The sequence below is a fragment of the Rhododendron vialii genome, chromosome 13a, assembly GCF_030253575.1.
Source record: "Rhododendron vialii isolate Sample 1 chromosome 13a, ASM3025357v1".
NCBI classification, from domain to species: Eukaryota; Viridiplantae; Streptophyta; class Magnoliopsida; order Ericales; family Ericaceae; genus Rhododendron; species Rhododendron vialii.
Genome location: NC_080569.1, coordinates 27,542,593 through 27,560,152, shown reverse-complemented (window position 1 = coordinate 27,560,152; position 17,560 = coordinate 27,542,593). Strand labels below are relative to the sequence as shown.

At 34.9% G+C, this 17,560-nt stretch overlaps 1 protein-coding gene across 1 annotated transcript; it reads left to right on the top strand.

The window, feature by feature from the left end:
• The first annotated feature begins 8,522 nt into the window (after positions 1–8,522).
• On the top strand, positions 8,523–13,918 carry LOC131314068 (glutamate receptor 2.7-like). The gene is made up of 4 exons (XM_058342562.1): positions 8,523–8,922; positions 12,036–12,342; positions 13,019–13,389; positions 13,535–13,918. The coding sequence occupies exons 1-4, from the start codon at positions 8,584–8,586 to the stop codon at positions 13,916–13,918; spliced, it is 1,401 nt and encodes a 466-aa protein (XP_058198545.1). The 5' UTR covers positions 8,523–8,583.
• The last annotated feature ends 3,642 nt before the right edge of the window (positions 13,919–17,560 follow it).

Genomic DNA, 17,560 nt, shown 5'->3' with positions numbered 1-17,560 from the left:
TGACGGTTGTTTTTTCCTTTGTCTTTCTATATCGCCGTGTGGCCCTCTCTTGTGTCTTGCTGTCTCTCTCTCTCTGTCCCCGACAAAAATGGTAGCCGCAGCACCACAGCCGGCACCATACCCAGACCCCACTTGCGAGTACACAAGAGAGAGAGAGAGAGAGCAGTAGCCCATGGCAGCAGCAGTTGCACATAGTTGTGCCGCGATGGCGGCGGCAACGGTTCGGCCGGGGAAGAAGGAGAAGGGGAGAGGAGTCGGGAAGGAAAAGAGGGAAGGAAAGAGAGGGAAGAAGAGGGAAGGGAGGAGAGGTGAAGTGAGATGAAGTGGTGGCAGCGATAGAACCTGGCGGCCATGGCTGCCATACGCTGATTTCCATTTTCCATTTTGCCTTTTTTTTTTGTTAGCCTTGAAAGAGAGACCAAGATGGAGCTGAGAGGGAGGTAATCGGTGGAAAGAGAGAGAAGGAGATCGCCGGAGATCAGTGATGTTTCTTGAATCACATGAGCAGCAATTTATGAGAAAATCTCAGAGTTGTGACGAACTTAATTTTTGCATAATAATTTTTTAATGTTTGGTCTTTCAGTGGATAGTCATGCAGTGTTCAAAGTTTTCCATAAATATGTGTAATGTTCTTCTTTTGATTCAGCATAAAGCCAAAAAAAAAAATATCAAAATTGGGTAGATGAGTACGACAACATTTCAGTGATTTGAAAATCACCTCTCAATTTTTTTTACAACAAAAATTGGCCAAAGTCAAAAAAATGAAACATTGATGTTGATTTGGACAAATAATCATATCAATATTTCTAGGTTTTATTCATTTTATAGATTATAGATTTCGTGTAAATAACCATATCTGTGAGTCTTTTGGGAATGATAGAGAATATAGATTATGATAGATAACCATACTTGTTGGTTTCGTTGCGATTATATAGAGTACTTAATTCACAAAGATAACATTATGTGTTAATTTTTCTGATATAATACATAGTACAGAGTATGAATTTAAAAAGATAACCATATTTGCTGCAAGAAAATTGTAATATTTAATAATTAAAATGACAGTAATTGATATTTGTTGTTAACCATTTTTTTCAGGGTTAATTAGGAACTAAATATAAGATGATCAAACTAGTTTTGAGTGCTTATATTAAAGAGAAGGAAAATAAAAAATGGTAGTTGCATGGAGAAATACGTGTCAATTATACGAGGGGCATGCACTGAACAGTGTAGTGTGTGCATGATCAGTTCATGGGTAGAATTTATGTGTTTTGTGAATTTGGTGAAGAAAATAGATTTGCACAGCTAACGATATTGTTCTTTTTTTGAAGATCCAAAGAATATATTTACACAAATAACGTTATCTATTACCTTATTTTAAAGAGAGAAAAAAATAGATTTGCACAGCTAACATTATTTGTTCTTTTTTTTGGAAGAGCCAAAGAATATATTAATACAAATAACTTTATCTGTTGCCTTATTTTAAAGAGAAAAAATAAATAAATTTGCACAGCTAACGCTATTTGTTCTTTTTTAGAAAGATCCAAAGAATATGTTTACACAAATAATGTTATCTGTTGCCTTATTTTAAAGAGAAAAAAAAAAAGATTTGCACAGGTAACGCTATTTGTTCTTTTTTGGGAGGATCCAAAGAATATATTTACACAAATAACGTTATCTGTTGCCTTATTTTAAAAAGAAAAAAAATAGATTTGCATAGCTAACATTATTTGTTCTTTTTTTGGAAGATCCAAAGAATATATTTACACAAATAACGTTATTTGTTGCCTTATTTTAAAGAGAATAAAATTTTATTTTTTTTGAAGATCCAAAGAATATATTTACACAAATAACGTTATTTGCTGCCTTATTTTAAAGAGGAAAAAAAATAGATTTGCACAGCTAACGTTATTTGTTTTTTTTTTGGAAGATCCAAAGAATATATTTATACAAATAACTTTATCTGTTGCCTTATTTTAGAGAAAAAAATAGATTTGCATAACTAACGTTATTTGTTCCTTTTTTGGAAGATGCAAAGAAAATATTTACACAAATAACTTTATCTGTTACCTTATTTTAGAAAAATAAGAGAATAAATTGACTGCATTAACATCATCTAGCATTTTTTTAGAAGATATAGATGATTGATAAACACATATAAGAATATCACTGTGCTTTGGGTGTCACACATATAATGATATGTGTATCTTTGTGTTATTAAGATGACAAAGTAGCACATTTAATATTATTTCTTTATTTTGTCTTACCTTTTTTATCTTTTGCATTTTTCTTATTAGAAAGGTACACATATAATTGATTTATAGAGATGACTATTTCCATTATCTTTTTGGAACACACCAAATGTAAGAGAAAAAAAAAGTTACTAGTGATATTTTTCTCCCAAAGTAGACTTTGGAAAGGAAACTCAAATGAGGAGAGAGAGTCAACTACCGAGAACAAATAATCATCTCTTTCCCCATCTCTACGTGAGTAGGTTTTTGTAGAAATGTAGTGAGTCATCACTGACCCATCTTCCCCATCTCTATACTCAAAACTCACCTCTGTCAAGTACATTGATAAACGGTAATTGTGTCCCACCCCTACCACATTTTCTTCCCGAGCAAAATGCCATCTCTGGTGACAAAAATAAAGGAAGAACATTGAATTGAAGTAAAACAAAAGAAAGCTGTAAAGTACCACTGATTCTAGTCATATTCTATATCCCAAAACCCACCACCACACTTTCGTTGGCGCCGGTGGTTGCGAATTCATTCTCATCTCCGATCCACACCCCATACCCGCCCCCGCCACGAGCCCCTCCGAGTCCCCATCTCCAGCGCCTTGCATCCCCTCGCCGCCGGTGCCACCCAAAAAAAAAAATTCAGTCAACTAATGGATCAACTTAACTCGGCAATTGCTTAGAGCCACCACCGCCGATCACCATACTTTCAGGCGAGTTTCTACTCCACGCCTGCTACACTCACGGAGATGGCGCTGGAAAATTACCGGCGTCGATTGCCGGAGGTTGTTGCTGGAGATGGCGTGGAGAAAATCACAGAGTTCTCAATCGTCGGAGGTTTTAGGCGATCACGAGAGAGAAGTGACATTTGGGTTTTGACGGTTTTGGGATTTGCCCTCTCCGTGTTTGTTTTAGAATGGGGTATTTTTGGAAGGCGGGGGAAAATGTCCTGGAGGCTTGTTGAAATTTTTTGATGTCCTAATTACATCATTAAACCCTATAGTATGTCCTTCTGGCCAAAGCTCCCAGTACAATAACAGTTTCACCTAGGCCAACGAAACCTACTACAATAACAGTTTCACCTAGGCCAACGAACAGCAGTAAAAGAAAAATGAGACTCCCCCTAACTCAATGCACCTGTGATAGTGGACATTCAAGCATGCAAGCACACAAAAATTCAAGCATGCACTAAAATTGTATTCTCCAGGCATCATGCCCAAGTGATAAAAAGTGAAATTCTGAGGGATTAGGCTTTAAGAATCAATGACACCATAAATAACATCGAGCTATGCAGAACATGGATATATCCTACCGTTGTATAAAAAGAAGGAGAGTTTCGGTGTTCAATTTTCAATTTGGGACCAATTTGCCCTTTAATTTCTACCATATATATACACACATATACCAATTTGCCCTTTAATCTCTCCGTCCGTGTTTGTTGGTCCATTTTGAAAATTCGTGTCATTTTTAAATTATTTATATATTCCAATTTATAATGTTTTTCTTGATTTTGAAAACTTTGAATAATAGAACTAATTGAGATCTATCAAACAAGATTCATATTATATATTTTTTGAGATCTATATTGAAAGATACAAACAATTGAAAAGTAACACTGACTCCCAAAAAAAACTAATTACAAACACAGACAGAGGAAGTAATCGCTTTCCATAATGGTGTATGACCATATTTGAAGATGAATTTTTTTAACGGTATAAAATTATGTGCCCCTACGGTAAGAATTTTGTGTCTAGATATGATATATATAAATGGAAATTGATTTTCGCGCTGCACTTTCATAGTTTATATGCAGGCGCTCCACTTTGTACAAATGAAAGTGGAGCGCTAAAATCAGCTTCGATCCATATATAAACTGGTCGTGTATTTTTGCGTTTGTTAGTTTTACACAAAAATTGACTTTTTTGAGCTTTTTTCTTTGGATATTTTTCAAAGTACTTGTGTAAAAGCTAAATTTTTTACTTTTCCAATTTCTCTCGTTTTTACTCACCCATATCACATAAAATTTTGGCGTAAAACTAACAAATGCTAATTTATTTTTGAAAAAAGACAAAATCAAAAAATTATTTTGCATATTTTAATCACTAGTGTAAACACATACCCTCTAAAGTCGTACTTGTGACCCATTCTCGATGCATGAGATATATACCTAGTCGTTCGTATGAAAGCTTTTTGGATTAATTTGAATAGAATCTCATACTACGGAGTAATTTCTTACAAACATTCAAAGTCTTGTTTGTCAAGAAGACGTACACAGGAATTAACGGGTGCTAAAAAATTGATTGCAATTAATGCGTAAGACTAGAATCAGAGAAGTGCTGACGGAATTGAAAGGAATCCGTTGATGACGCAACATTTGGAAGATAGTTCATGGGAATATTCAAAGCCGTTAAAAAGCAAAAAAAATATATATATTCAAAGCCGTTGGCATAGTGCCAAACGTAGGCCTAGAATTCAGGGGTTCACTCCTTTTTAAGAATTCAGGTTTGAGACTTCTATCAATTCCATTTAGGCCAGTTCATGCAGAACTTTGCTCTGATTATTATTGGAGAACACCGCAAATGACCGTTGGGATTGAACTCATTGGATTAGTTGAGTGCAAGTAAGGCAGTTCGGACAGTGAGTTATCAAGAAAAAAAAAAAATCTATTCTCCGAAAGAATATTCTTGGAGAATTGTAGTTGAAGCTTTGAGGAAATTAACATTAATGATTTTGTGGGCACCAAAATACAATTGTTGTCTTATGTAATTGTAATTCAACGAAAGTCTTCAAACTCTCAGTACCTTTGTCCCCAAATTTTTTTTGTAAATATCCAAGAAAGCTCAGAAAGTCAGTTTTTTTTGGCTTTTTCTTGAATAGCTAATTTTTTCAGTTAATATACAAGAGAGCTTAGAAACTCAATTTTTTGAGCTTTTTCTTAAATATTTTAAAAAATAAGGGTGTAAAGTTATAATTTTTTACTTTTCCAATTTTCATTGTCAAGACGAACTAATAATACTCCCTCCATCCCAATTTAAGTGTCTACATTTCTATTTTGGGATGTCCCAAAATAAGTGTTCACTTTCTAAAAATAACCATCAAAATATGCCAAACTTCCATTTTTATCCCAAAAAAGTCATTTTCTTCCTAATTGATTTGACAGCTTTTTATATTCGTTTCATTTTTAGATTGAAAATATCTTTCAATTTATTATATTTTTTATGATTTTAAAAATTTTGTATAATAAAACTAATTGAAATCTATCAAATAAGATCCATATTACATATTTTTTGAGATCCATATTAAAAAATACAAGCGATTTCAATACATATAATCAACTTCACAGTTTTTAAGGATAATTTTGAAATTTTAGAGCAAAATTTATGAATTCTTAAAAAGCACGATTTCCCGTAGAGGATACTTAAATTGGGAAGGAGAGAGTACATACAAACTTCCATTGTAAATTCTCGTTTGTAAAACTAACAAACGAGAATATTTTTGGATAAGGACAAAAGAAAAAAGTTGTATTTACGGCTGTGTTGTAACTAGGCCATTTGCAGTAATTAAAAACACCGTCGTTTTGATAAGGAAAAAGTGGAAAAACGCACGGCTCCTGCAACACTTATATATAAAAAAATTAATTACTCCAATTTTCATTTCTTTTGAATCAGTGCGAATATTTTATTGTTCTGATCATTTTATCATAAAGAACTATAATTAATTTTTGACTTTAGGGCTTTCATATAAGAGCCCTAAGCTCTAGGTTCCACACAGATGTTTCAAAACCGTTTCATAAATTTAAAATGTTTGTTCGACTAGTCGCATAAAAAAATCAGGTTATTTGGATAAATTTAAGTAGTCGATCCAATTTTTCAACTTTTATTAAGAATTCTGAATTCCAACTTCTAATTGAAAAATTGAAATGTTCGATGAAGCGCTTATAGATAATTGAATTGAGTTAATATCTTGTGAGACCATTTGAAAAAGTATTTTAAACTCATTGAACGGTTCGAATCATCCGTGTGGAATCCTATAGCCGCCTGCACACACCATCTATGCGTAATCTGTACGCAATGGTGCAACACCCATAGCATTTTGGGGAATTAATGGGAGCTAATGTCGAGTACAATGTGACAGACTAGCTTTTTTTGAACAGAATGTGACAGACTAGCTAGAATCAGAGAAGTAGTAGTAGTGAAAGAATTGGAATTCGTTGATCATGAGGGAACATTAATTTGGAAGATAGTGTGCATGGAAATTATTCAGAGCCACATATCTTGTCGAGGAGGTGTGGGGAAATCCGATACTCAAGCGTGTGGAAATTAAGAGTTGTGCTATATGTACCGACAATGGGAGAGGGAAATCGTACCGACGGCCGCCGGCGAGCCGTCTCCAGCCACCGGATGGCCGATCCGAGCCGTCCAAAAATTCTAAAAAAAAAAACCGATGGGGTCTTTGCGGGAATCAACGGCATCCAAGGTGTGTAGAGTGCTTGATCCGAGCACCCCTTTTCGTGTATATACACGTATATTCATATATACACGAAAAAAGGGTGCTCGGATCAAGCACCCTACACACCTCGGATGCCGTTGATTCCCACGATAGCCCCGTCGGTGTTTTTTTTTAGAATTTTGTGGATGGCTCGGATCGGCCGTCGGTACGATTTCCCTCTCCCATGGTCGGTCCTCATAGCTTTTCTGGGAAATTAAACTCCAAATTAAAAGCTGTCAATACAACTACTAGTGGTGGTTCCGTTTGTAGTTAAAGCTTTGAAAATGATTTTGTCAGCACCAAAATACAATTGCTGTCTTATTTAACTGTAAATTTGTAATTAATCGAAAGAATATAAACTCCGTGTACCTTTGCGGCTTTGTCCCTGTCAAGCTCTGATCTTCCCCAACTTTGGATTTTTTATTGAATACAACAGTTATTTACAAGGCTCTTGCAAAGACTCGAAACGAGTTCGATCATCACAATCGGGCTCAATAGTAGCTAGGCCATAGTTGCCAAAAGATTTACCAACAGATCGAAGCAGCATGTTCCTTGTATTAAAAGGAGGTACCTAAAGAAGAATCAAAAGGGTATTTATAATATTCCATGAGCCGTCGTACCTCTTTGTTTCTTTCTTCCCCTCCCTTCCCCTAGGGCTTCCACTCTAACATGGGCGGCAGGAGGGGAGGCGATCTTCCTTATGGAGTTTTTCTCTCCGTCAATCTCCGATCGGAATTTATTTTCCCCTCCTTTCATCACTCTCCACCCTCATCCTCCCCTCACGCCTCCCGACGCCTTGGCTTTTCCGATTCCTCTACCGTCGGACCTCCTCCATATTCGCCGTTCGCCGGTGACTCGTCTGATGGTGCGGTTCAGATGTGCGACTGTGGGTGCTGAGCTTTTTGTGCATGATTGGGTCGCCGGAGTTGGAGATCTTTGTTGGTGGATGATGATGGCGAGGTTTATTATTTTCTTGTTGGTTTGCGATCTTTTGCTTATTCTTCTTTCTTTTGTGGAGGTTTTTCTCTTCGGTTTCTTGCCGTTAGCCTTTCTATCGATTGGGTTTCTCCCAGTTAAGTTGTTTCTTGTTTTCACAGGAAAAGGTTTAATTGGTTTGGGGTATAACCTGTGGAATGAATTCCTGCCGTCTTGGTTACTTGGTCATTTGTCTAAGAACGAGTTTTCATCTTAATATAATCTTTCATTGGAGTATAATATCATTTGTTATCGTTCGAAAAAGAAAAGAAAAAAAAGAAGGGGGCATTTCAGTGTTGAATTAGACATATATTCATGTCATATTGCAGTTTCACGTGCAAATCTGGATGGAAGAGTAACAAATTAAAAGTGCTAAGAGAAGCTAAATGATGGATTAAAAGGGCAATGCAAAAGATTAGAAGGGGGTAAAGTGAAATGTGACACTCATCGGAGATTTTCTATTTTTGTTTTTTTGTGCCCCCGGGGCATACTGCTAAAGTCTTGTTGACTCAAAGTCATTGACTTTTGTTCTCGAGCATTAATTAGAATTTGAACTTTCATACAGGCGTCAGGCGTGGATCAAAAAAAAAAAAAAAACCTTTCATACACGCAGATTTTCTCATTAAAGTTATCTGTATCTCTGTTCCCATGTATTTTGGGTCTTTAGATTATGCCAGATTTTTTTCTCTAAAAAATTTGATGTGATCCAACAACTGAAAATGCATTTCGTTGGAGAGATACAGAAAATTTCGGTACAGAGGATTACTCTTCAGAATTTTCAAAACCACCACCCCTCGCCTTATAAATGAAGAAGCACAAGGCCAATAATCAACTAACAAGTTAAGTTACGTACGACACTTGCAATTATTTGGAATCCCAAAATGCCTTCCCTCCGCTCTACCACAAAACCAACCTTCTTGTTCATCCCAACACTAGTACTGTTCATATCATTCCTTCTTACTCTCTCTCAAGTCTCTGTTGTTGAAGGTGATTGTACAGAACAGAATAATGACACATTGATAATTGGAGTTCCAATCAAAGGCACTTTCGACAACATTCTGAAGATAAGTAATTCTAAAAATCAAGACGGGAGGGATTACTCCGGTTTCTGCATTGAAGTTTTTCAAGAGGTTCAAAGGATATTGGGTAGGGAAAGGCCTTATAAATTTGTGGAGTTCAATGGGACGTATGATGAATTAGTTGATAGTGTAGCCAACAAGGTAATCTATCTCTCTTCGACCATTTGAACATAGTTTTCATAATATCAACCTTGAATGAGTAATACTGATATACATATGTAATGAGTTTCAATAATCTTGATGATTTGAATTTTTGTAAAAATGTTATGAATTCTATGCAAAATATTATGCAAATAAGGAGATTATGGGCTGTGGATACAGATTTTAGATTCTAGCTTCGGATTCTGCTGCATATTCTAGATTTTAGATTTTAGTAGAAGCAGATAACATGTTTACCATAATTGTGAAATTATGATTAAGTTACAGTAAAAACTAGTTATGTTTACTTCAAAAAGCTGAAAATCAGCTTATATAAAACTTAAAATGAACTAAAATTTTATCCGAAAAGCTCCAAAAGTTACCCAAACCAAGCTTTGGAATGATAAGAATTTCATTTATTTTTTAGGTTTTTAAAATCTGTAAAATCTGAGAATCTATATCTAGAATTTTTGGTGATTTTGAAAAACACTACAAGAAATTTAGGATTTCCTAACGGTTTTTTTCGCAACGGTTGAAAAAACCGTCGCTATAGATGGTGTATAGTAACGATTTACAAAACATTACTAGAAATAGGACTATAGCAACGGTTTTCGTGCGACTGTTAGTAGATTACAACACTATAGCAACGGTTTTCAATAACCGTTACTATAAGCTGGATTATAGCAACGGTTTTAAATAACCGTTACTCTAAATTAACTGGACTATAGCAACGGTTTTCATTAACCGTTAGTAGAATTTTACACCGCCAAAATCAATTTTCTTTCATGTGATCGGTTTTCCAAACCCGAACTAACGATTGAGACCGTTGCTTTTTTTTCATGTTGATTAAATCGTTCTCGTAGAAATTTGGCTTGATCAGATTTAGAAAATTTCTTTATCGATACACAATTTCATTAATAAAATGAGTTTTTCTGTCCGATAAGTGTGTAGCGATACTCGATTAACTTCATTCTTGAACATACTTTAGCTCCTTGACCGTGACACAATCATGATGATCGAGACCATTGCTTTTGTTAGGGCTATTTTTCCTAAATTTTTGTTGTGGTATTTTTTCCGGTATTGTTTATTTAACGTATTTTTTTAGCATTTTCTGGTAATTTTTTAAACTAATCTCATTTTGGAATTAATCATTCATCTTAATAAGAATAAGAAAAGTATAAAATTGTGGACCGAAGTTGAAAAAATTATCATATAAGATGACACTAAAGACAACAAATGTTAGTTGTTTGATATTTTTTTGTCCATATTGATTTTTTATGCTTTTAATTGCATTTTTATTTTATTTTTTAGACTCATCTCATAGAAATGACTTACCAATCAAAATTTTTTTTGTGAATCTAACAAAAATTTAGAAAAGAGAAAATTAATATTGAAAAAAAAAAAGGAAAACAGAGAGGTTTTTTTTTATTTTTTTATATGTACATGGTGCAAGTCAATTTAATTGAAGATGAGTGAATAATGGAACTATTTTTCTCACACAAGATATCATTTTTTTTGTAAATGAATATTACAAAATAAAACACCTCTCAAAATTATTATCCTTTGCATCAATCTAAATAATTATAATTTCTGTTAAAAAAAAACAATTATAATTAAATATAGTACTCCCTCCGTCCCTTTTTATGTGTCCAGTATTCCATTTTGGGTTGTCCCTTAATAAGTGTCCATTTTGTAAAGTTAGGGGGGTAAAAGTTGGTATATTGTCTATTTTGTCCCTCAAAGTAGATTTTATTTTGAAAAGTTAGTGAGTAAAAGTGTAATGATGATGGGTAAGTAGGGAAAGTGGAGGAAAAAGTTGATGTGAAAGGTGTAATGATGATGTCTTTTTAATAAGTTGGAGTTACGAAGTAGGACACTTAAAAAGGGACGGAGGGAGTATCATATATGATTACATGCATACAGTCTTGTGCATTTATACCAATTTTAAAAGGTAATTATTGAACCTAGCGAAAAAAATGATATTAGTAAGTGTTTGGAATTGTATAAACCGGATTTTAAAAAAAAGATTAAAAAAATCCGGTTAGTATAGTATAAATATTAAAAGGTGTATGATTTTACACAAGTTATAGGCTAGCCCAGTTGGTTCGCGGGCGCGCGCGCACACGCGAGGTCGGCGGTTCGATTCTCAGGAGGAGCAAGATTATTTCGCCTGCCACGCGGGCGCCAGGGTGGCGCCATGCGGGGTGCCACATCAGCGCCATGTGGGGCTGCCACGTCACACAGTGGTTAGCTTTGAAAAAAATAAAAATTGCCTTTAGCAACGGTTATATGAAACCGTTAGTAAAAAAAATAATAAAAATGACCTTTAGCAACGGTTATATGAACCGTTAGTAAAAAAAATAATAAAAATGAAAATTTCCTTTAGCAATGGTTATATGAACCGTTAGTAAAAAAAAATCTGTACCAACGCTCGTCAAAACCGTTGCTATACCTCTACAGCAACGGATATATTGCAACGGTTTGGCCAACAGTTCGAGAACCGTTGGTATAGCCTAAACGGGTCTCTACCAACGGTTTTTGGGTTTTTTGGCGACGCTTTCGACCGTTGTTATAGAACGATTTTCTTATAGTGAAAGCTAGAAACTCAAAATCAGTAAAAATAAATTTTCATAAACACTCACTATACCCGGTATTGTAGCACTTCTCTTTTATGTTTCTTTTTCAGTTTGGTTATAAGTTATGGATCCAGAAATGTTTACAGAGTAATCCATTCAAAATACTGGGACAGTGACATTTCATATAATAGATTCTTTGCAAACAAATCTCTCTATTAGTAACAATTTATCGAGAATGGGTTACCCAAAAAAATTTTGAGAATGAATCCCAAGTGCTTGTAATCCTCCCATGTTCAAATCTCTCGGAAGCCAAACATTCGAAACTTTTGGACCACTTTAGCATCTGCCCAGCATTAACTACGTACAAGAGTCCCGAATTAGTTGAGGTCTAGCCTGGAGATACAGTTATCAAAGAAGAAAAACTATCGAAAATGATGTGCTACAGAGTAGGACTGAATTACTTCTTCATTATACATTTCTGGTTCCTTTAATTTCTTGTTTAACACATGCTCTGTGTACATGTGCATATAAATATGGAAGACTTATTGCGCTGCCGTAGGCGATATAACAATATTAGCAAACCGATCGAAGAAAGTGGAATTCACCATACCGTTTACAGAGTCGGGCGTGTCGATGGTACTGCCGGTGAAGCCCAGCCCGAAGGCGTGGATTTTCCTGGAGCCTTTCACTCTGGGAATGTGGTTGGCTACAGCGGCTGTTTTGGTCTACACTATGCTTATAGTTTGGTTCGTCGAACATCGGTCCAATCCAGATTTCAGTGGTCCGTGGAATGATCAACTCGGAAATGCTCTTTGGTTCACCTTCTCTTCACTCTTCCTTGCTCACAGTAAGTACATATATAACGAGATTAATTTCTATACGCGTGTAACGTAAACATACGAGTTTACGCATATCCAATCAACGGTGACACACCATCAATTTATTACTCTTTCCGTTCCTTTTTAAATGTCCACTATTGTTCTGCGACCCATTTTCAATTGTCTATAACTCTCAACGTATATTATTAAAAATATGTAATATGAGCAGTTTTAAATGTTAGTCGAGGTGCGCACAAGTTGGTCCGGATATTCGGTTATAAAAAAAATTATTTGTAATATTGGCAGTTTAAATGTTAGTGGGTCTCCGTGAGAAAAAGTGATAGTTGAGGAAGTCTCCATGTACTTTCACCTTATTTTATAAAACAATGATCTTAAAAACATAAAATATAAATATACGTTGAGAGATATAAGCTATTGAAAATAGCACGCAGAAATGTAGTGAACTTCTGAAAAAGGGGCAGAGGGAGTAAAAACCACTAAGAAATCTGTTTTGGATACCGTTTTTAACTAAACAGCCTTGTTCCGCTAAAGTTTTTTATTTTTAAGTATTTATTTTCTATTTTACGAGATAGATTATTCCCTCATAATACATCACTTTTAATTTAAAAAATAAATGCTTATTTTGGTTTGCGGAACCGAGGCAACTATGCTCGGAAAGAAAAGTTTACTATGTTAATTGTGCAGGGGAGAAGATTCAAAGCAACTATGCTCGGATTGTGGTGGTGGTGTGGCTTTTTCTGGCATTGGTCTTAACCCAAAGCTACACCGCTAACCTCACGTCGATGCTCACAATCTCAAGACTCCGACCAAAACTCTGGTCTCCATCAAAAGTCGGTTGTGATAAAAGTCAATTCATGCTCAATTACGTTCGAGATGTGCTTAACTTCAAGAATGTACGTCTCATGAGCGGCGAGGATGAGTATCTGCGGGAGTTTGAGGCCGACAATATCTCAGTAGCGTTTCTTGAGATCCCCTATGCCAAAGTTTTTGTCAATAGACATTGTAAGAAATTTACCATCATTGGAACCACATACAAATTTGGAGGATTTGGCTTTGTGAGTATTGAACATGCACTAGTCTTTTTCTTTTTTCTTTTTTTTCGCGTTTCTTTTCCTTTTATTTCATAGCACTTGATGACTACAAATAGGAACATGCACAAACCTCTCATACAAATACAACTTCATTCATGTTTCTATGCAGATATACCAAAAAGGTTCTTCGTTAAATGCTAATGTATCGGAAGCCATTCTTGAACTCTCAGAGGATGGGACTCTGAAAAGGCTAGAAGATAAGTGGTTAACTCCCAACAAAGTGTGTATAAATTCTTATCAGAATATGACAGAGAGTACGACGGAGGAGAACGTTGATAGCTTGAGCCTCCAAAGCTTCTGGGGCCTATTCCTATGCTCTGTTGGCACTTCCTCTGTTTGTTTTCTTCTATTCCTTGGGCACTTACTGAGGAACTACTGCCGTCATCACTCATCTCAAGTGCCTAATGTGAATGCAAGTAATGAGAGCGTTTTAGTCAAGACGGTTAGAGTTGCACGTTACTTGATGAATGCCGAGATTACGCTACTACAATAAACCATAAAAACCATAATTATTGGCCGTGATTGTAAGTTTTTCATCACGCTCTTGCTACCGTGATTGATCTGGGTGTAATTGTAAGTCACTCTCTTTTATCACAGTTATAAAACCGTGATTGAAAGAAAGAAACAATCATGGCCAAAAGGCGTGATCGTTTCTCTTTTATCACGGATATAAGCCGTGATCGTTCACTACAAGAAAAATTACATTGGGTGACGAATGAAAATCGTCACAAATTGCTTATTTTTCGTCACAAATAATATAGGTGACGAAAAAAAATTTGTCGACTAAAGGTTGTCGAGGATTCCTACCTGGTGACGAAATCTATTTTTCGTCACCTATAGTGTCTTTTGATGACAAAATACTTCGTCATCAAAAAGTGAATAATTTGTGACGAAATTTTTTTCCTCGCTTATTGTGCTTTTTGATGACGAAATTTTTTGTCATAAATTATTCCTTTTGGCGACGAAAAAATTCTTCACTAATGAGTTTCATCGGTGACGAAAATTTTCGTTGCAAAAGACGTTTTCATATGGGAAAAAAATCCTTCTTTCTTGCTCCTGCTAGGTTTCGAACCCGAGTCTATTGAGTTTTTCGCGCAAGCTCTAACCAACTGCACCACACACACTTTTCAGTAAATATTTGAAATATCTAATATATAACATATATGTTTTACATTAAAATATATTTTGAATGCAATTTTGAACCTTTAAACATTAAAATTAGTAATTTTGATAAACATGAAAGTTGTAGGCAATTGAGTTATTGTTCAAACACAATTTGAATTATCTCAATCGGAGTTTTTAGTAAAGAGTTATGTCCGAAATACATTTAGTGACGAAGCGCAATTTATAAATTTCGTCACGAAAGGTACCCATTTGATGACGAAATATATTTTTCGTCCCTGAAAGCGTTAAAATGGTGACGAAGTTATTTTTCGTCACCAAAGTTAAGCATTTGGTGATGAAAAAAATATTTCGTTACTAAATTGGTCTCATTTAGCAACGAAATATATTTTTTGTCACCAAATGATTATCTTTGGCGACAAAAAATAATTTCGTCACCTTTTTTAAGCTTTTGGTGACGAAAAATGTATTTCGTCGCCAAATGGGTACTTTTGGTGACGAAAATATTTTTTTCGTCGCTAAATAGGTATAATTGATGACAAAATTATTTCGTCACGGAAGATGTCAAAACGGTGAAGAATTTATTTTTTCGTCGCCAAATATACTCATTTAGTGACAAAATTAAATTTCGTCGCCACTTTTTCGTCACCAATTTTGATTTTTCTTGTAGTGGTTTCTCTTTTATCACGGATATAAGCCGTGATTGTTTCTCTTGGCACTACAAGAAAAATTCAATTGGGTGACGAATGAAAATCGTCACAAATTGCATGTTTTTCGTCACAAATAATATAGGTGACGAAAAAAAATTTGTCGACTAAAGGTTGTCGAGGATTCCTACCTGGTGACGAAATCTATTTTTCGTCACCTATAGTGCCTTTTGATGACGAAATATTTCGTCACTAAAAAGTGAATAATTGGTGACGAAATTGTTTTCCTCACTTATTGTGCTTTTTGACGACGAAAAAATTCGTCACCGATGGGTCACATTGGTGACGAAATTTTTTGTCACTAATATAAGAAATCGGTGACGAAATTTTTCGTTGCGAAAGATATTTTCATATGGAAAAAGAAATCCATCTTTCTTGCTCCTGCTGGGTTTCGAACCCGAGTCCCTTGAGTTTTTCGCGCAAGCTCCAACCAACTGCACTGAACACACTTTTCAATAAATATTTGAAATATCTAATATATAACACATATGTTTAACATGAAAATATATTTCGAATGTAATTTTGGACCTTTAAACATTAAAATTAACAATTTTGATAAACATGAAAGTTGTAGGCAATTGAGTTATTGTTCAAACCCAATTTGAATTATCTCAATCGGAGATTTTAGTAAAGAGTTATGTCCGAAATACATTTAGTGACAAAGCGCAATTCATAAATTTCGTCACGAAAGGTACCCATTTGACAACGAAATATATTTTTTGTCGCTGAAAGCGTTAAAATTGTGACAAAATTATTTTTCGTCACCAAAGTTAAGCATTTGGTGACGAAAAAAATATTTCGTTACTAAATTGCTCACATTTGGCGACGAAATATATTTTTTGTCACCAAATGATTATCTTTGGCGACAAAAAATAATTTTGTCACCTTTTTTAAGCTTTCGGCGACAAAAAATGTATTTTATCGCCAAATGGGTAGCTTTAGTGACGAAAATATTTTTTTCGTCGCTAAACAGGCATAATTAGTGACGAAATTATTTCGTCACGAAAGTTATCAAAATAGTGACGAATTTATTCTTTCGTCGCCAAATATACTCATTTAGTGACAAAATTAAATTTCGTCGCCACTTTTTCGTCACTAATTTTCATTTTTCTTGTAGTGTGGGTGTGATCATTTTTCTTTTCTGGGTGTGATTGTATGTCACTTTAGATCACGGTATATAACCGTGAATGAAAGTTCAAAATGATCACACCACCATAAACTGAGATGAAAAATCATTACGCGTGATCTTTTTTTTGTATCTATTAAGCCATCTTTTCTTGTCATTGCCAAGTTTCGAACCCACGCACCCTTAGTTGATGGAGATCTCCATCCTCCCGTTGGGTAGTGCCTGAAACTGAAATGAGCTAAAAACGTAGATTGTGTCCGGTGGAGAGTACTGTAACCTTGTAATGAACAATGCTAACTGTCATCTCAAAGACTACAAAGCCGTTATAGTAGACATCAATATTTTGTACAGCAAATTCCTTTGTATCCATCAAAGCTAAGAAACAACTTGAAAACTATATGTTGGATATTTTGCATATTTTAACAGTAATAATTTCTTCTAACATTGGTGCTTGATTATGATAGCCACGCGTATGGGAATATGGACGTATTTGGAGGCTCCCATCGATCTTCAGCTTGTTTTAGGAATATTTAAATATTCATCATCTTTATCCATATAATGTAAGAATTCATCCCGCCCATTTTTTATACTTATGTTTTCATCCTTTCATTATGTAAATTACCCTTTTACACTATTTTATAATATATATATATATATATATATATATATATATATATAGAGAGAGAGAGAGAGAGAGAGAGAGAGAGAGAGAGAGTTACTTTTACTGTTTCCTAAATTTGTGGGATTTAAATGAATATGGAAGCATATGCAATTAGGTGAGATATAAGAGGGGAAGATAGGAAGATTTTCAAATTTTCAAATATTTGAACAAATCCTATTGATTTCTTGTTCCCTTTAGTAGTTTAGTGCGGACATTATCTTAAGTTCAACCCGGTTTTAGTTTCATGGTAAAGTATTTGTATCATTTACCATGAAATGGGTTTTTCTAGTATGTCCATTTCATGCTAAATCATTTGCACCGTCACCATGAAATGCCTGTCCAAATCAAGAAAAAAAATTAATGCATCCATGGTGTTTTACGTCTAAGCAAATTTTGCTTTTCTCCCCACTCCATTTATGACGGTTTTAATTTTCATGGTAAATTATTTGCATCATTTACCATGAAACAGATTTGTCTGTTATCCCCATTTCAATTGACCATCAAGTTGCACCACTTGAC